We start from the raw sequence: 18,733 nt of genomic DNA, 5'->3' as shown, positions 1-18,733 counted from the left end.
GTGTCATGATTCTCAAAACTCAAATTTTATGCATTAAGAGTGCTTTGAGGAAACCAGCCCCGTGTTAACCTGAGTGACTGACTCAGAAATTCTTTATTCCTGTAATTATGGAAAGTTGAAAATTTTTAAAATATTTATTTATTTACTAAAGTGGGAGAGAGAGAGAGAGAGAGAGAGAGAGAGAGAGAGAGAATCACCCATCCACTGGTTCACACCTCAAAAGCCTACAATCGCTGGGGCTGGCCCAAACCAAGCCAGGAGCTGGGATCTATCCAGATCTCCCATGTGGGTGGCAAGAACTCAATTACTGCTGCTTCCCAGGGCCTGCATTAGCAGGAAGCTAGATCAGAAGAGGAATCAAGACTTGAACCCTGGCCCTCTGATATGGGGTGTGGGTGTCTTAACCAAGAGGCTAAAGCTCACTTGTGAGCTTACACATTCTGACAACAAATTATCATTCCAGATTATGTTTTGGGGGTAAGAATCACAAAAGGATCAGGGCCCAGGATAAGGGCAGCAGCCCGTGTCACTGTCTGTGGGGTCCACTACCTGAGTGCCATTGCTCCTGGGCACCGTCTGACGGCCTGTGCCAAGTACCGTCATGGATGACAAACAAGAAAGCAGAGCCCAGACACGGCGGTGAGTAGTCCAGAATGAAATCCTGCAGCTGTGACTCACAGCGGACTGCTGAACTGAGACAAACTTCCTGAGGGCGGGTGGAGGAGGGCAAGGTGCTGAGAGGACACCTGTGGTACAGGTGGGGTGGGGCTGGCTTGGAGCGGGTCTCCATGCAGGGCCAGAGAAGACCACCACACAGCATGGCTATCCTTTCAGCAGGAGGCAGGCCTGTCCTCGGAACCCTCCCCTCCTTCCCCGATGTGTCCATGGGGAATCCGACACCAGAGTCAGAAACACTGCAGTCAAACCAAGAACAGCAACGGCTCCACATCGGGTTTCGTTTTCGTCTTTCAGTTACAAGCCTGGCTTTACATTTTGCTCAGTCTTTCAGAATCTGCCCTTTCTAATTGTTCTCTGGGGTTTAACACTTCCTTTCCTGAACATTTCCTCCTTTAATACAGCCAGTTGTACCTGAGATCCTTCCCTGCTTAGTCGGTTTCCTTTTTATTAATGACTTTGCACTGCCCTTGGTTTATCCTCATGCACGCTTATGTCTTTTTTCAAAAGATTTATTTTATTTATTTGAAAGTCAGAGCTATGGGGGACTTGGGGGTCAGAGAGAGAGAGAGAGAGGTCTTCCATCCACTGGTTCACTCCCCAGATGGCTGCAATGGCCAGAGCTGGGCCAGGCCAAGCCAGGAGTCAGGAGGTCCATCCAGGTCTCCCACATTGATGCAGGGGCCCAAGGACTTGGGCCATTTTCTGTTGCTTTCCCTAGTGCATTAGCAGAGAGCTGGATCAGAAGTGGAGCAGCTGGGACTCAAACTGACGCCCATATAGGATTCTGGCAATGCAGGTGTTGTTTAACCTGATATGCCACAACGCTGACCTCTGCTTATGTCCTTTGTCTCTCAATTCTTTTTTTTGTTTTAAGATTTATTTATTTATTTGAAAGGCATGGGGCCAGCACTGTGGCGTAGGGGGTAAAGCTGCCACCTGCAGTGCTGGCATTCCACATGGGTGCTGGTTTAAGATCTGGCTGCTCTACTTCCAACCCACCTCTCTGCTATGGCCTGGGAAAGCAGTAGAAGATGGCCCAGGTCTTTGGGCCCCTGTACCTACATGGGAGTCCCAGAGGAAGCTCCTGGCTTGTGGCTTTGGATCGGCACAGCTCTGGCCATTGGGGCCATCTGGGGAGTGAACTAGCAGATGGAAGACCTCTCTCTGCCTCTCTGTAACTCTGCCTTTCAATAATAAATAAATAAATAAATGTTAAAAAAGGAGATTATATATGGAAAATTGTTTTCTAAAAAAAAGGCAGTTATGGAGAGATAGAGAGGGGAGGGAGATATCTTCCATCTGCTGGTTCACTCCTCAAATACCTTCAACAGCTGAGGCTGGGCCAGGCCAAAGCCAGGAACCAGGAGCTTCTTCTGGGACTGCCACATGGGTACAGGGGCCAAAACACTTGGGCCATCTTCCACTGCTTTCCCAGGCATATTAGCAGGGAGCTATATGGGAAGTACAGCAGCTGGGACTTGAACCAGTGCCATATGGGATGCTGGCACTGCAGGTGGCAGCTTAACCCACTGTGCCATAGCACCAGCCCCTGTCTCAGTTCTTGCAGGCCATTAGCCACCATGGATCACCCTCCTCACTTCTGTAATGTTCTACTGGATCAGCAATTCAGTACAAACCAATGGCCTTTGCCCAGGACTCAATCACACCCAGCAATGCTAGGTTGTTCCACACACATTTTGCTGGTTCTGAGCCATGATCAGAGTTGTTGAAGTCACCAAGAAAAGGTGCTACAAAATGTTATGCATGTCATGGAGGAGCATGACCAAAGTCTGTAAACTTTGTTCTTCTGCCTCTGCATCTAATCACACACCACACGCATGGAAGTCCCCTTTTAGTCCTCCCTCACAGGGTAAGAAAATTGGCTGGAAGTCACTGAGAAGAAAAAGGGTATCAAAGAAAAGTTTATGAACAGAAGAAATCCAGGAAAGTGAGACATTTCTTTGGTCTGAATTCTTAGAACACATAAAATCTGAATCTCAAACTCTGAAAAACAATCCTTCCCTTTCGTCTTTAATACCAAAAGCTTCTTGGAGGCAGGTGCCGTGTCTTATTCCTGAAGGCTGGCCGTGGAAGAGGTAAACAAAAATGGGATTCCACTGACGGAGGGGAAGACAATCACGGCACAACAGCAGGGATTCAATATGGCAGGAGAGGGCCGCACCATGATTGAAGCCCAGTTTTAGGTCCTGAATTTTACTTTTTATTAAAACCTATGATTTAAAACAAAACAAAAAGCTTTGCTGCCTGCAACACTGGCATCCCATATGGGTGCAGGCTTGAGTTCCAGCTGCTGCACTTCCTATGCAGCTCCCTCCTAACGTACCTGGGAAAGCAGCAGAAGATGGCCCAAGTACTGGGGCCCTCCCACCCACGTGTGAGACCTGAAAGAAGCTCCTGGCTCCCAGCTTCAGCCTGGCCCAACACTGGCTGTTGCAGCCATTTGGGGAGTGAACCAGCGGATGGAAGATCCCTCCCTCCATCCCTCTCTCTCTCTGTAATTCTGCCTTTCAAATAGATAAATAAGAGATAAAAAGAAAACAAAACAAAAATCCAAACAATAGAATTTTGAAAATTAAAACAAACAAGCTCCTATGTTTTTCAGTTCCTGAGGATTTCTTCAACCCTAGTTTTTGTTTTTGTTTTTTTTTTAATTAGCAGTTTAGGGGTGGTGGGAAGAGATACCAAGAAAGATCTTCTGTCCACTGGTTTATTCCCCAAATGCTCACAGCAGCTGAGGTGGAACCAGGCTGAAGCCAGGAGCTGGGAACTCCATCTGGGTCTCTGATGTGGGTGGCAAGGACCTGACCCCTTGAGCCATTGCCACTGCCTCTCAGGGTCAGCAGTCTGCTGGCATCAGGAGCCGGGACTGGGTGTCGGACTCAGGCCCTCCAATGTGGGTCCAGACTAAACGCCTGTTTCCCAAGCTCGGCTTTCTTAAACATGCCTGATGCAATCAATGCCTTTCCTAATTATTACTCTTGAAACAGACAGTGGTCGTAAGAAAAGAGACATGGAAGGGAAGAACAAGACTGGAAAACGGCTGAGACCTGTACAGCCATCTGATCTAAAACCTGTCCCTAAGATGCCCTCAACTTAACACCAGATTCAGGGAAAGGAAGCAACGGCCTAACCAGCCACTTAAGCTGGAAGCCTGGATTCACCCTGGAGTCCTCCTTTTGTCTCGACTTCAACACTGAGTCCTGGTGACTCTCCTTCTGAAATAATGTGGAAGCCGTCCTCTCTTCTTCCTCACTGCCACGGCTCCACCCTGACCCCGGCACTTCTCACTCTTACTGAGACAGGCTTCCTGGAAGAGGGCACAGTTCGGCGCAGCCTTGCAAGCTAAACAGAAGGCAGTCAAGCAGTGGTTTGTTTATGGAGCACTGCTCCCTGCTGATGACGCATGGGGCCATGGTGGGGAGAGGTGCATGGTGAAGTGGGAGGGGTGGGCCAGGGACACACCAGGAAGGGCCCTATGAACCATGTTAAAGGGTGCTTAGGTTTTATCCTGAAGGCAATGGGAACCCACTCAAAGGTTTAAGCAGTAGATGAAATGATTCGATTTGCATTTCAGAAAGACCACAGCAGCTCTTTGGAAGCTTTGTGGAGAATGGCTTGGGGGATAAGACCGAGAGAACAGAGGCGAGTTAAGAGGCTGTTGGTGGAAGTGATTAGAGTGTGAACTGAGACAGTGGGAATGCACTGAAACCTGGGCCTGCGCGGTGATTCTGCCTTTAGTCATCTTTCCTTCTTTTTCGGCTCAAAGAATCTACCTCTAGGTACAATGGTACTACAGACCCCTCCCCCAGCACCCCCACACCCAGCACACTTACCTAGAGGGGGCTGGGGGTTGGTGAGGAACAGCGGCGTGGTGCTGGTGAGGATGTGCGCAGCAGCCAGCCTGGACTCTGTGGGCAGATGGTCTCCACAGGACAGGACCACCAGCCGAACCCACCGCTTCAGCTCCGGGGCTATGGAGTGCCTGCTCTGAAAGCACACAATGTAGCCATGAGGAGCTCCCAATGCAACCTTGGGCTGACATGGGGTTAGGGTGAAGCCACACCAAACTGGCTGCAAATTAGTCTCCACTCAGTGGAAGTTAGTTCAGTTGCTTTTCTATTCCAACTAGAGAAAAAGACACAAGCCTGAGGAAGGAAATCTGATTTGTCTCTCAGTAACATGGAATCACTAGAACTTGAGAGAAAGTTCTTTTCACAACATCACTGTACTTGACAGCTTCAGTAAAGGCCAAATTTATGGGGAAGCCTTGGGTAGCAAATAACTCCTGGTCCCTAACAACCGATCTTCAGGAACAGAGCCCAAATTCTGGCACCCCTCTGAAGACCACACTTGGCAGCTTCCCTTGCAGCTGGGTTAAGTTCTACCTAATGGATGCCACTGGAGTAGAAGCTGCATCCCAGGGAAGTAACCATGATCTGCATTTCCAGGGTTTCCTTTTGCTGCTAGTTGGGTAAGGACAAGATGGGGGAGCTGGATCAACCCCTGTGACCATAAGATGGAAGCCACAGGGACCCAGCACTGTCAGGCCACTATATCTACCATGGACTGCTTCTATCTGGCTTAAGCTACAATGTTTATGAATTTATGTAATATTTATACCAGGGGCTGGCATTGAGTGTAGTGGGTTAAGCTGCCACCTGTGACACTGGCATCCCACATGGGTGCTGGTTCAAGTCCCAGCTACTCTACTTCCAATCCAGCTCCCTGCTCATGTGCCTGGGAAAGCAGAGGAGGATGGCTCAGATGCAATGGGACCTGGTCACCCGTATGTTAGACCCAGAAGAGGCTCCTGGCTCCTAACTTTGGCCTGGCCTGGCCCCAGCCATTGTGGCCATTTGGGGAGTGAACCAGCAGATGGGGTATCTCTCTCTGTCTCTCTCTTTCTGTAACTCTACCTGTCAAATAAATAAATCTTTTTAAAAAATTTATAGCAATATACTAAAACTGTCTAAACAAAGCCCTGTTGTTGTTTTTCACAGTAACAGCTTTATTAAGACATAATTCATTTATCAGACAATTCACCCATTCAAAGCCAATGGACTTTGGGGTATTTGCAAACACACACAACCACTGCTACAGTCTATTTTAGAACCTTTTCGTCTCCATAAAAAGAAACCATGTACCCTGTAGCTATCATGTCCCCACCCCCCCCCCCCCCCTTTCCCTTGGCCTTAAACAACTACTGATCTACTCTCTATCTCTATGTGTGTGCCTGACTGACTTCTTTCACTTAGCATACTGTATTCAAGATTCATCCATGATTCAGGGTATATAAATCATTTCTTTTAATGGTCAAATAATATTCCATTGTAGAATATACCACATTTGGTTTACTCACCCATCCATTGACAGGTATCTGCATTGTTGTCATCTTTTAAATTTTATTTTTTTTTCCTTTTTCTAAAAATAGGGTTGTTATTCCACATGTACTTTGGTTCCTGCTATGGTTTGACTGTCCCCTCCCAAACTCCTGTTGAAATTTCATTGCTTCTGTGGTAGTACTGGGAGATGAACACTGGAGAGGCCATGAGGTCATGAGGCTGGGGTCCTCATGCAGGGATAAGCGCCATTACTACAGGAGCAAGCTGCTTATCATGGGAGTGGCCTTGCTATGAAAAAAAGAGCTCTCTTGCATTGGCCCTCCCCCTCCCCCTCCCTCTCCCCCTCTCCCGCTCTCTCTCGCAGTGTGATGCCTTCTCCCGCTCTCTCCCGCGGTGTGATGCCCTCTGACATGTTATGACATGGCAAGAAGGTCCCTGCCACATGCTGCTATCACGGTCTTGGACGTCCCAGCCCCCTGGACTGCGAGAAGTAAAGTTCTTTCCTTTAGAAATCACCCAGTTCCTGGGATTCTGTTATAGCAGCAGAAAACGGATGAAGACACGTCCTCTATCAACCAAGGCGCTTTCAGTATTACATATGAAAGACATTAAATAATAAATATAAAAGATATGAAAGATCTGATTTGTCAGATCACCTCCGGCACTCAGCTGATGGCACCTCAGGCCTTGAGGAAGGTGCTAACTCCCAATGCACAAAGGAGCCTAGGTTCCTCCAGGAACTTCTTTATGTGTTTCTCCACAATTCTGTTTGGTTTCCTCTTCCTAGAAAGCTCCCAATTTTCACTGAGTATCACTTCATTCAAGTATCAAGCGGTGACTTCAGTTGCCCATGACAACTAAAAGTAGCATTAGATCAGAATGATGTCTTTGACGGACTTACTAGGCTGTCTTGGCCTACTTTCTTCCAAACTCCTCCACCCTCACCTCCTGCATGTCTCCTAGGTTTAGCTCCTCGCCTGCCTTTGAATAACAGAGCCAAGGAAATTGTTTCCCTGTTGCTATTTCTCATTCTCTGGTTTTATCTCCACCAAGCCTCAAGCTCTCTGAATTTAACAGTCTCCTCTATGATGTCTTCCTCTGCCCCCCAGGACCCCTCCCTCCTCTGGTTCCCAGAGCCCTTGCCTGCCTCCCTAAGAGGGCATCAGATGCTCTACTCTCTTGCTCATTAGATGCATACCTCCAGTCTCCGCTCAGCTTTGTGCCTCAGTGCTGGGCTTACTGCTGGGACTCAGAATCTACAATGTTATGCCCTCGCTATCACAGGATGGTAGTGGTAATCCATATCTTTTATTGTGGGACTGTCTGCCTCCCACTGGTAATTCTGCGATGGTGGGATCTTTCTTGTCTACTAAGTATGCGTATATCTGTCTTGAGGCATTTTCCCAGGAATTACGTGCTTGCTTTAGTTCCAGTTCCTCCCCAGAGGACATCCAAAACAGGTGGCACACACATGAGCCTGATGCAGAGTCAGTTGGATTCAGGAGCCTGCAGCTTCTTCCTGCGTTGCCCAGGTGGGTGCAGGGGCCCAAGCACTTGATCTATATTCCACTGCTTTCCCAAGTACATTAGTAGGGACTTGGATCAGAAGCAGAACAGCTGGTCTTGAACCAGCACCCATATGGAATGCCGGTACCAAAGATAGAGGCTTAACCAGCCAGCTTCTGGCAACAGATTTTCATACTTAGATCAGTAGGTTGCAATCCTAAATATCCTTGGAACTGACTTGTTTATTCTTCTTTAATAAAGAGTTAAGTTAGAAAAATGAAGGAAAACAAGGGGTTTGAACATATGTGGACTGTGGGGAGGCTGTGTTACTAGCCTCACAGATTAATGAAAAATGCCCAAGACCAGAGCAAAGAAAGGCAGGGCACAAAGACTCCACAAATCATACCTGAAGTGGAAAACCCACGTGTCACAGTGATTCCGACTGCCTGAGATGGTTTGCTTCTATGGACACCCTTGAGAGCACAAAACCCAGCCCCAGGATGCAATCAGTCTTACCTCTTCATGTGCCTGCAGGTGATGGGCAATCACTTTGGAGGCAAGTCTCAGAGCTACACTCTGAATTTCAAATCTTGAAAAAAGGAAACAAAAACACATACACACATACACACAATGAAAATCAAATATTTTATATGCAGATGGATTTTGTAGATAATCTGTAATTCAGACATATGTGAACACTGGAAATCTCTACCTCCTGGCTACACAAATGCTTCCAGAAGCAATTAATATTTTGTTATTAATGTGAAACTCTGATATCATTCTATTGCTTGAGTTTAGAACATGGCTCCCCGGCTGACACTAGAAAGAAATACAGTACGTAAGCCCTTAGGCTAGAACTGTGTGCAAGCTCATGCCATAATGACAGATGGGCTCACACATCCCACCTAGGCTGCACAGGGAACGCTGGGCGCAAACCTTTCATTGGAAGCAATATCCATGGTCCAGCTCAGGAACTCCCTTGGGGTTAGATGGACACAGTGTTCCGTCTGGGGAAGCCACTCAACAGGGTCCAAGCAATGGAGAATTTTCAGTATCTGTGAGAGTCAAATCCATGAAAAAAAGAAGGGAAGAAAGACTCAGAGGCAAAGTCTCCAGATGTCAAATAATAATCACTTACACTGATGAGAGGGTCTATCTTTCCAAAGGCTTCAGGGACTGCCCATTTTCCTGGTAAGACTCTTGGCAGACTGGGATAGGGTACAGCAATGGCAAACCTAATGGTCCCTCTTGACTTGGGATCACAGGCGGACACCCAGATTCCCAAGCCAGTACTCTTTACTGCTGATGGTGCTTTCCAGACAGCCATCTGCATCCAAACAGGCATGTCGGCAGAGACTTCCTCAGACACCTGCTATGGTTAGTTTCTAATGATTTGCTTCCTAGACATCCCAGAGTGGCCTGAGAGTGGCAGAGAGTTAATGTCCACCATCAACACCACTGTTGTTGACAGCTTTCTTAGCACTGTTCAGACTGAAGCTATGACAAGTACTGTACAAAGAGAGCCCTTACCTTCTGGAGGCTGATTGCCCCTAGAGAGCCCCAGCCCATGCTAACCTTCATGGTGCTTCACCAAAGAATGGAGGGCGTGGAAGGGGTTGGCCAGCACACCAGGCGCTTTACCTTGCAGAAGCATTCTGGGCAATTTTCCTTCATTGCCAACAGCAGGAACTTCTCGCCCATATTGCACAGCAAGGGTTGCAGTTCTTTCTCTTCTGAGCCACAGGCTACTGAAGACAACCTTTCCAACAGGGCCTCCAGGGTCAGCAGGCGCACTTCAGGAAAGGACGACTCCAACAGCTGAGAGAGGGAGATCGGAACATCCCTTGGATGCTCTCCAGCCTTGGCCTCTGCTGCCCACACTGCAGCAATGGCTAGTTTGGTGAGGCTCTGGAGGTACTGGGACAGGCCTGGCACCTTGGAGGTACAAGGGAATCCTGTTATCAGCTCTGATCCTGAAATGATTCCTCTGACTTCTTCCCAGAAGCCGAGACTCTCCAGAACTAGAAAGCAAAGAAAAAAAGCAAGGGAAATAGACAATCACGTTACTCAACTTTCCACAAAAGCACGTAGGACAATGGAAGGCTCTGAATACACTAGATGGGGCCGTTAGATGTTATTCTTGAGGAGATTTCAAACAAGGTGGTGAGGGACTAGCCCCCTAAGGTTCAGGCTCCAGGCTCAGAAGCAATTCCTATCCCAGCAAGTGGCAGGCATTACCATCAGATGTGCTCATGGCACCACCCTCGACATTCCACTAAACATGGACCCAGTGACTCAAGAGCCTCAGTGGTGACCAGGAGAAAAGGGCATCTAGTCCTGACTTCCTTCAGGGGCTCAAGTCTCCTCTACAGCACCCACTTCCCAGAGGCTCTAGGTTGAGTCCTACGGTGACTTAGAGCTCATGAGTCATCATTAGCTGATCTAACTGTCACAACGTTCTTAGAGACCCACTCGAGCCTCCCCGAGGAATAGCTCCTTAGGCATTTGATTACAATCATTGTGCCCGACTTCTCCAAATGGAACATCTCACTCCCTTCCCCATGGGGGCAGGGAGGGGGGGCTTCACCTCCTCTCACTATTGCAGCTGCCCTCCTTGGACAGCCCTGGCCCATGGAATGGATCATGGCTCTCTGGCAGGACCACTGCTTTCTGTGTTCAGCACACTAGGTTACTCGTGTTACTAGGTGCCTCGTGCTGTTGACTCATATGGAGCACAAAGTCAACTGAAACCACAGCCCTTCTTCTTTCACATGGTCTACTCGATGGTGGTGAGTCATTCTCCCACCTTACACTCCGGTACTAAGGTCAAGACCCGCTTTCTTTGTTTGTTTTAAACCCAAGTATATCCCTGTTAAATTTTATCTCTGTTAAGTTTTCTGGTCTGCCTTTTAGTTGCTGAGATCTTTTCATAGTCTTAGTTTTGATTAAAAAACAAAAAAGCAACCTATTGCCTGTGTACTAGGTGCTAAGTAAAATAAGGTCACTGCCTTTAACGAGTTGATAGTTTAGTTTCAGAAAGAGAATTTACGAACAAATAATTCCACTAAGTAGTATAAACGATAATTTGAATCTCAAAGGAAAACAGAGGGAAAATACATTAGAACCAAAAGGTAGAGGAATCACCTGAGCAAAGGTTCAACAGCATGAAACAGAATGGACCACACCAGGAAGTACGTGCTGACACCACACAGCATAAACTGTGACGTGGGGGAGAGCAGGAGACACGGCTGGGTAAGAAATACGATCAAGACACACCGAGCTTCCTGGACCATGAGGAGGAGCCTGGTCATTCTTCTACAGGCCAGGGAATACGGTCCTGGGGTTACTGTAAACAAAACCAGGTGAACAATGTCCTGGTGGTGTTCTTATGCCTGAGTGTCAGTACAAAGCAGGGAAAGCAGCTAAAGGCCCACTGCAGTGGTCTCAGAGAGCCATGACAATGGCCGCAGCAAGGGAGGGGCCACGGTTTGATGTCCTCTCCGAAACTCATGTTGAACCTAGGCTGCCACTGTAACAGAATCAAGAGGGGATCATCAAGAGGTGATTAGACCACGAGGGCTCCACCCTCTTGAAGAGGTCAGTGCTGTCACTGTGAAGCTGAGTTGGCAGTGACCGTGACAGTGTGTCTGGGAGGCGTTCGAACCTCTCTTGCCTTCTTGCTTGCACGTCCTCCAAGTTATATTCAGTGTGAAGGCCTCACCAGATGCAGCTTGTGATCTTGGACTTCCCAGTCTTCAGAACCATGAGCAAATAAACTTTATTTTTCTGTATTTATTTTTTAAAAAGATTTTATTTATTTGAAGGAAGAGAGAGGGCGGCAGGAACCCGAGTACCTGGACCATCCTCTGCTGTCTTCCAGGCACATTAGCAGAAAGCTGAGAAGCTGTAACTTGAATGAGTGCTTTGATATGGGACGAGGGTATCCCCAAGCAGCAGCTTAACACACTGCACCACAACGCTCACCCCAACTTCTGTTGTTTATAATGTGCCCGGGCCGTGATCCTCTGTTGTAGCAGCAGAAAATGGGCTGACACAGAAGAGATGGGGAGAAGGTGGGTGTAGCAGTCACTGAAGTGATAAAACTGGCAGGACTCAACAGGGCAGGAAGACTTGAGGGAGAGCTGTGGGTACCTCTCAGGACCCGATTCCTCAGGTAACACATTTGTCATCCAGCAGCAACTGGATAAATCTCAGTTTCACAGAATAAAAGCCACATCACCCCATTACTAAAAATGTTCACTGTGCCAGGACGGGGAAAGAGCCATTTAGGGGTATTAAAGCATGCCCCTGCCTGTGCCAGCCTCTGACCCCACTCTGAACTCTCACCAACTTGTTAACTAGCCCTCTTTGGTTCCAGTTATTTCTCAGTTTTGAATTTTCCTAACTGTACCACTTTACCCACAGTGTTTTATCTACAAGAATATGAGGGCTGACTTCATCAATTGCCTGGCTGAAATTTGGACATGGGATTGGTACTGTTCTCTGACTGATAATTCCATCCTTTAGAAAACTACCATAACATAATAGAGATCACAAAAACATCTGGAAAAACTTACCTGAAATGAAAAGTAGCATAGGCTGGGGCCAGTGTTGTGGTACAGAGGGTTAAGCCACCTCCTAAGACACCAGGATCCTATTATCAGAGTGCCAGTTCAAGTCCTGATTGCTCCAATTCTGATCCAGGTCCCTGCTAATGCACCTGGGAAAGCAGTGGAGGCTGGCCCAAATCCTAGTGTCCCTGCCACCCATATGGGAGACCCAGATGGGGTTCTAGGCTCCTGGCTTTGGACTGGCCCCACTTCAGCCACTGTGGCCATTTTGGGAGTGAACCAGCAGATCGAAGGTCTGTCTCTCTGACTCTTCCTCTCTCTGCCTTTCAAATAAATTAATCTCTTTTAAAAGTAGCACAGACTAGCAATAATCCAGAAATTTAAAATATAAAATATAGAATATTCATGTAACACACAAAATTGTTTCAAGAAGTCTGCCCCAAGAGACAAACTGGGGACTGGTCTCAAGCTCCCACATGGGAGTACCCCATGGAGGCCACCATCCACCACCTGCAGTTGCAGACACACCTTTGCTCTTAACTCAGACTCCGCAGAAGTCCCAGCTGAAGCTAGAAGCAGTTTTCTTTATAAAGCATCAGCTAGGATCCTCAGCCTTGTGTCATCTCTGTGTCCAATGCCTATAAACCTAATCCCACCGTGGTCTGCAGGTACCTCACCCCTCCCTCTCCCACCTACTGCTGCCGGAGGACAACACTGCATTTAAAAGGAATTTCATGGTGCTGGCGTTGTGGCATGGTGGGTAAAGCCACCGCCAACATCTCACATGGGTGGCAGTTCATATCGTAGCTGCTCCACTTCCAATTGAAGTCCCTGCTAATGTGCCTGGGAAAGCAGTGGAGAATGGCCAGCTGCCACCCATGTGGGAGACCCAGCTCAGCTCAAACCACTGCTGCCATTTGGGGAGTGAACCAATGGATGGAAATCTCTCTCTTTTTCTCCCACCTCTCTCTGTAACCCACCCTTCCTTCCTTCCTCCCTCCCTCCCTCCTTCCTTCGATGGACAGATCTCTCTCTTTCTCCCCACCTCTCTCTGTAACTCTGCTTCCTTCCTTCCTTCCTTCCTTCCTTCCTTCCTTCCTTCCTTCCTTCCTTCCTTCCTTCCTTCAGATTTATTTATTTGAAAGGCAGAGTTACAGAGAAGCAGAGGCAGAGAGAGAGAAAGAGGTCTTCCATCTACTGGTTCACTCCCCAAATGGCCGCCATGGCTGGAGCTGAGCTGATCCGAGGCCAGGAGCCAGGAGCTTCTTCCGGGTCTCCCACTAGGATGCAGGGGCCCAAGCACTTGGACCATTTTCTACTGCTTTCCCAGGCCATAGCAGAGAGCTGGTTCAGAAGTAGAGCAGCCAGGACTTGAATTGGCACCCATATGGGATGCTGGTACTACAGGTGGTGGCTTTACCCACTACGCCACAGTGTAGCCCCTGTGCCTTTCAAATAAAAATGTTAAAAAAAAAAAAAAGGAGTTTCATTTGTTGGCAAACATGGCTGAGAGATCTGTTCTTAAAAATGTAGTAAAAAATAAGACAAAGAGTAGGGCCATTCTGGATAATTTCAGAGGAACCTATTATCTGAAAGAGTTTTACAGGTAGGGGATGCAGTCTGTTGGGCCCCAGAGGCCCACCTGCTTCCTCTGGGGCTTCAAAGAGGGATGATGTCCCCCAAACCAGGGATGAGGGTGCCACCCTAAAGAAGGAGGCACGGACTATGCTCAGGGAGGGCTCCATTGTAGGGTAATTTGATTAATGTTTCCTGAGCATGTATTAGGTACTCCGAGATTCAGAGACTCAGAGTTGAGAAGGAAAATGATCTGTTATTAAGGAGATTTAAGACTAATGGGAGGATAAATGACAAGTTCAGAACAATAATAATTGTAAGACAAAAACAACAATTACAAAATGCTTAGTGCTCTCCAATTTTTAGGGGTAAAAGCTGACTTGTGTGAAGTGCAGTTGGCCCATGGTATCTGGGAGATTGGTTCCAGGATCCCAATGCTCAGCCCCTTCCTTATATAAAACGGCACAGTGGGCTGGCGCCGCGGCTCAATAGGCTAATCCTCCGCCTTGTGGCGCCGACACACCAGGTTCTAGTCCCAGTCGGGGCGCCGGATTCTGTCCCGGTTGCCCCTCTTCCAGGCCAGCTCTCTGCTGTGGCCAGGGAGTGCAGTGGAGGATGGCCTAAGCGCTTGGGCCCTGCACCCCATGGGAGACCAGGAGAAGCACCTGGCTCCTGCCTTCGGAAGCGCGGTGCACCGGCTGCGGCGGCCATTGGAGGGTGAACCAACGGCAATGGAAGACCTTTCTCTCTGTCTCTCTCACTGTCCACTCTGCCTGTCAAAAACAAACAAACAAAAAACAAAAACAAAAACAAAACCGGCATAATGGTTGCAAATAACCTAAGCATATGCTCTTGCATACTTTAAACCACATCTAGATTACTTATACCTAATACAATGTAAACGTTAAGTCAACAGGGTTCTGCTGCATGGCTTAAGGAGTCAGGACAAGAAGAAAGGTCTGTACATGTTCAGTACAGATGCAATCTTTGTCTATCCACAGCTGGTTGAGTAAGTTGATGTGGAACTCATGGACAGGGAAGACTGACTGCATATCTGACCATGTGCTATTCTGTTATTATAGAACATTACATACCCATTATTTAATGCTATGAATAAAAACTACCTTCATAATTGACACTTGTGTATTACTCTAAGCACTTGAATAAGTATTAACTCGTTAATGAAGCAGGTTCTGTTATTACCATCCCCACATTTTCAGATGAGGAAACAGAAAGACTAAGTTACTTGTCCAAGGTCACAAAGGAAGAGGTAGGTAAAGAGAATACAAATGCTCTAAGAAATGCCAAAAATCAATGCAATAGGTACTTATTTTCCCCTGGAAGTGGTTAAAAAGGGAACAAATTTTCAGAAGAGCCCCAAAGGCTGCCTGGTGCCCCTCCGGGGAGAGTTAGGAGCAGACACTGGGAGACCTTCCAATGGTTTCCTTGAATTAAGGTTCAACCGAGGAGCAGCAAGAGGGGTTAGGTCTAATTGATAAAGTAGAAAATCATCAAATGATACTCAGGCACTTTCTCCAAACTCTAGCTTGGGAAAAATATTCTGTGTTGTGCAGCAATTATGGCCCCAAGTGTTACTCCTGAACACAGCTTGTCCAACTGACGGCTGTGGTTAGCACACAGGCTGCTGCCCGCACCTCGCCCTAGAGCTTCTGAGGGCCAAGGCCCGGGACGGGGCTGTGAATCTACATTTCTAATAAGCTCTCAGGTTCTGTTGCAGCTGCAGCTGCTGCTGCTGCTACTGCACTGTATTTCGGAAACCACTGCCCTCAAGTGAAGGTTATTAAAGAGAGGTTATTGAAAACCACATATGTCTGAATCCCACTCTTGTAGGTTCTGATTCAGTTGGTGTGGCTTTGGACACAGATGACTGTACTCTCGAGAAGGCTGCAAGCCATTCTGCTGCAACCAGCTGAGAAGCACACCCCATAGGACAACGTCCCAGGGCTGTGGGTGAGTGCAGAGCCGGCTCCAGTTCCAAGGATGGCCCAGCTGATTCCAGCCCAGTGCTTCACAGTGGTAAAGAGCTAGAAAATTCACCACACCCCATTATCTCTTTCAGATAAAAACATCCATCGAGGGAAAATCACTAGCAATTACAAAGAAGGAATGTCCGTTATAAAGGTCCATAGCAGGCAGGCAGGCTGGCTCACTCTGTACAGGGCCTGTTCTAGGCCCCTTCTAGGTCTTGGTGTAACAATGAATTAGAAAGACCAGGCTCTGCAATTGTGCAGCTTCCAATTGGGTGGGGTGCTCAGGGAGCCCCTGGAATGAGAGTGAGGGCTCATCTTGGTGGAACAGGAGGTTGGGGGACAGAAATGCCCACTATGTCAACAGAAGAAGCTACAGGGACTACAAAGGTGTTGCTTTCCTCTTGCACAGTGGTTCTCAGCTCAGTAATCCTCTGAGAGCTTTAGAAAAACACTGGGTGAATCCCGGATCCACAGCTACAGCTGCTGTTACGGGGATCAAACATACAGCAGTGTGAGTTCGGCAAATGGTTTCCACCACCAGGATTTCTCCCTGCAGAAGCACTGAATGTGTTTTTCCACATGTATCTCACATTCAACATGTGGTACTTATTTTTCATTTCTACGAGAGAGCTTTTTGTTTGCAAGACACAAAGGAATGAAGTTCAGCTCCCCAGTCTCAAGTTTAGCAGCACTTTTCTGTCAGAAAGTAGTTTTTAAATTTTCTGCTGGTTTTCTCAATCTTGATTGCTTTGGGCTTCATCTTTCTCGGGGAGCAAAGTGTTCCCATGAAAATTTAGTCAGCCCAAAAAAAGGAAGAAGAAATTAGAAAACTAAAAAGTAGTGTTGGAGAGTTATGGGATATTATCAAATGACCCAACATATGGGTCTTAGGAGTTCCTGAAGGTGCGGGAAGAGAGAATGGATTAGGCCTTTTTAGTGAGATAATAACAAAAAATTTCCTTAATTTGGAGAAAGAAAGGGACATCCAAGTACAGGAAGCACATGGAACTCCTTATAGACATGATCAGAAAAGATCCTCACCACGACACATTTTAGTAAAACTCTGTACAGTAACACATAAAGAAAAGATTCTAAAATGTGCATGAGAAAACGCCAGATTACTTTCAGAGGATCTCCAATTAGACTCACAGCTGACTTCTCATCAGAAACCTTACAGGCTAGGAGAGAATGGCAAGATATATTCCAAGTCTTAAGAGAAAAAAACTGTTACCCTCAGAACACTGTATCCTTCAAAGCTCTGATTTACGAATGACGGTGAAATAAAGACCTTCCATAACAAATAGAAATTTCAAGAATTTGTCACCACTTGTCCAGCCTTACAAAAGATGATTAAGGATGCCTGCTAGGGACACAAAGAAGCATGATCATCACTAGGAAAGAAGGTGAGGGCAGAAAATCTCCCAGTAAAGGTATAAAGAAAATCCAAAGTAAACAATGGGAATATTTATGGGAAAATGGCAGGGCAAAGTTGTTACTTATCAATAGTCACCTTGAATGTAAATGGCCTCAGTTCTCCAGTTAAAAGATAGACTGGGGCTGGCGCCGCGGCTCAGTAGGCTAATCCTCTGCCTTGCGGCGCCGGCACACCGGGTTCTAGTCCCGGTTGGGGCGCCGGATTTTGTCCCAGTTGCCCCTCTTCCAGGCCAGCTCTCTGCTGTGGCCAGGGAGTGCAGTGGAGGATGGCCCAAGTCCTTGGGCCCTGCACCCCATGGGAGACCAGGAGAAGCACCTGCCTTTGGATAGGTGCGGTGCGCCGGCTGCAGTGGCCATTGGAGGGTGAACCAATGGCAAAAGGAAGCCCTTTCTGTCTGTCTCTCTCTCTCACTGTCCACTCTGCCTGTCAAAAATAAATAAATAAATAAAGATAGACTGGAAGAATGGATTAAAAAACAAAACTCGGGGCTGGTGCTGTGGCGTGGTAGGTTAATCCTCCACCTGCAGCGCCAGCATCCCATATGGGCACTGGTTCTAGTCCTCACTGTTCCTCTTGTATGTTCTCTGCTATGGCCTGGGAAACCAGTGGAAGATGGCCCAAGTCCTTGGGCCCCTACACCCGTGTGGGAGACCGGGAAGAAGCTCCCAGCTCCTGGCTTTGGATCGGCACAACTCCAGCCATTGCAGCCATTTGGGGAGTGAACCAACGGAAGGAAGACCTTTCTCTCTGTCTCTTCCTCTCACTGTCTATAACTCTACCTCTCAAATAAATAAATAAAATCTTTTTTTTTTTTTTAAAAAATCGATTTGCTGACTATAAGAAACACATCTCACAAACAAAGATACACACATACTGAAAGTGAAAGGCTGGAAAAAGATATTCCATGCTAACAAAAACCAAGAGCCGGTGTAGCCAACCTAATATCAGAGAAAATAGATTTTAACACAAAAACTGTTAAAAGAGACAAAGGAGGGCACTAGGTAATGATTAAGGGATCTATTCAACAGGTAGATGTGACTCTAATAAATTTATATGCACCTAATTATAGGGCACCTGGCTATTTAAAAGAAATGCTAAGGGATCTAAAGGGAGACAAAGACTCCAATACAATAGTAATGGGGGACTTCAATATCCCACTTTCAGCAATGGACAGATCAACCAGATAGCAAATCAGTAAGGAAACAACAGAGTTAATTGACACTGTAGACCAAATGGACCTAACATATCTACAGAACTCCTCATCTTACAGTTGCAGAATACGCATTCTTCCAACCAGCACATGGAACTTTCTCTATGATAGACCACATACTAGCCCATAAAGCAAGTGTCAGCAAATTCAAAAAAATCAAAATAATACCATGCATCTTCTCTGACCACAATGGAATGAAGCTGGAAATTAACAACTCAAGAATCTCTAGAACATATGCAAACACATGGAGACTGAACAATATGCTCTTGAATGAATGGTGGGTCACTGAAGAAATCAAGAGAAATCAAAAATCTCTGGAAATGAATGAAGATGACAATACAACATATCAAAACTTATGGGATACAGTAAAAGTAGTGTTAAGAGGAAAGTTTATAGCAATTGGT

General features: G+C 47.0%; 1 protein-coding gene across 2 annotated transcripts in view; it reads right to left on the bottom strand.

The window, feature by feature from the left end:
* Positions 1-18,733, bottom strand: part of THADA (THADA armadillo repeat containing) — a 375,449-nt gene that overhangs the window by 48,906 nt on the left and 307,810 nt on the right. For both annotated transcript variants that reach the window (XM_051842959.2, XM_070069193.1), the window contains exons 32-35: positions 9,189-9,568; positions 8,484-8,602; positions 8,064-8,136; positions 4,533-4,686 (exon numbers count right to left, since the gene is read on the bottom strand). In XM_051842959.2, the coding sequence (XP_051698919.2) occupies positions 4,533-4,686; positions 8,064-8,136; positions 8,484-8,602; positions 9,189-9,568 (726 nt within the window). The remainder of the gene's footprint in view (positions 1-4,532; positions 4,687-8,063; positions 8,137-8,483; positions 8,603-9,188; positions 9,569-18,733) is intronic.

This window comes from Oryctolagus cuniculus, chromosome 2 (assembly GCF_964237555.1).
Source record: "Oryctolagus cuniculus chromosome 2, mOryCun1.1, whole genome shotgun sequence".
NCBI lineage: Eukaryota > Metazoa > Chordata > Mammalia > Lagomorpha > Leporidae > Oryctolagus > Oryctolagus cuniculus.
The sequence above is the reverse complement of the archived record's forward strand: the minus strand, read 5'-3'. Positions and strand labels throughout refer to the sequence as shown.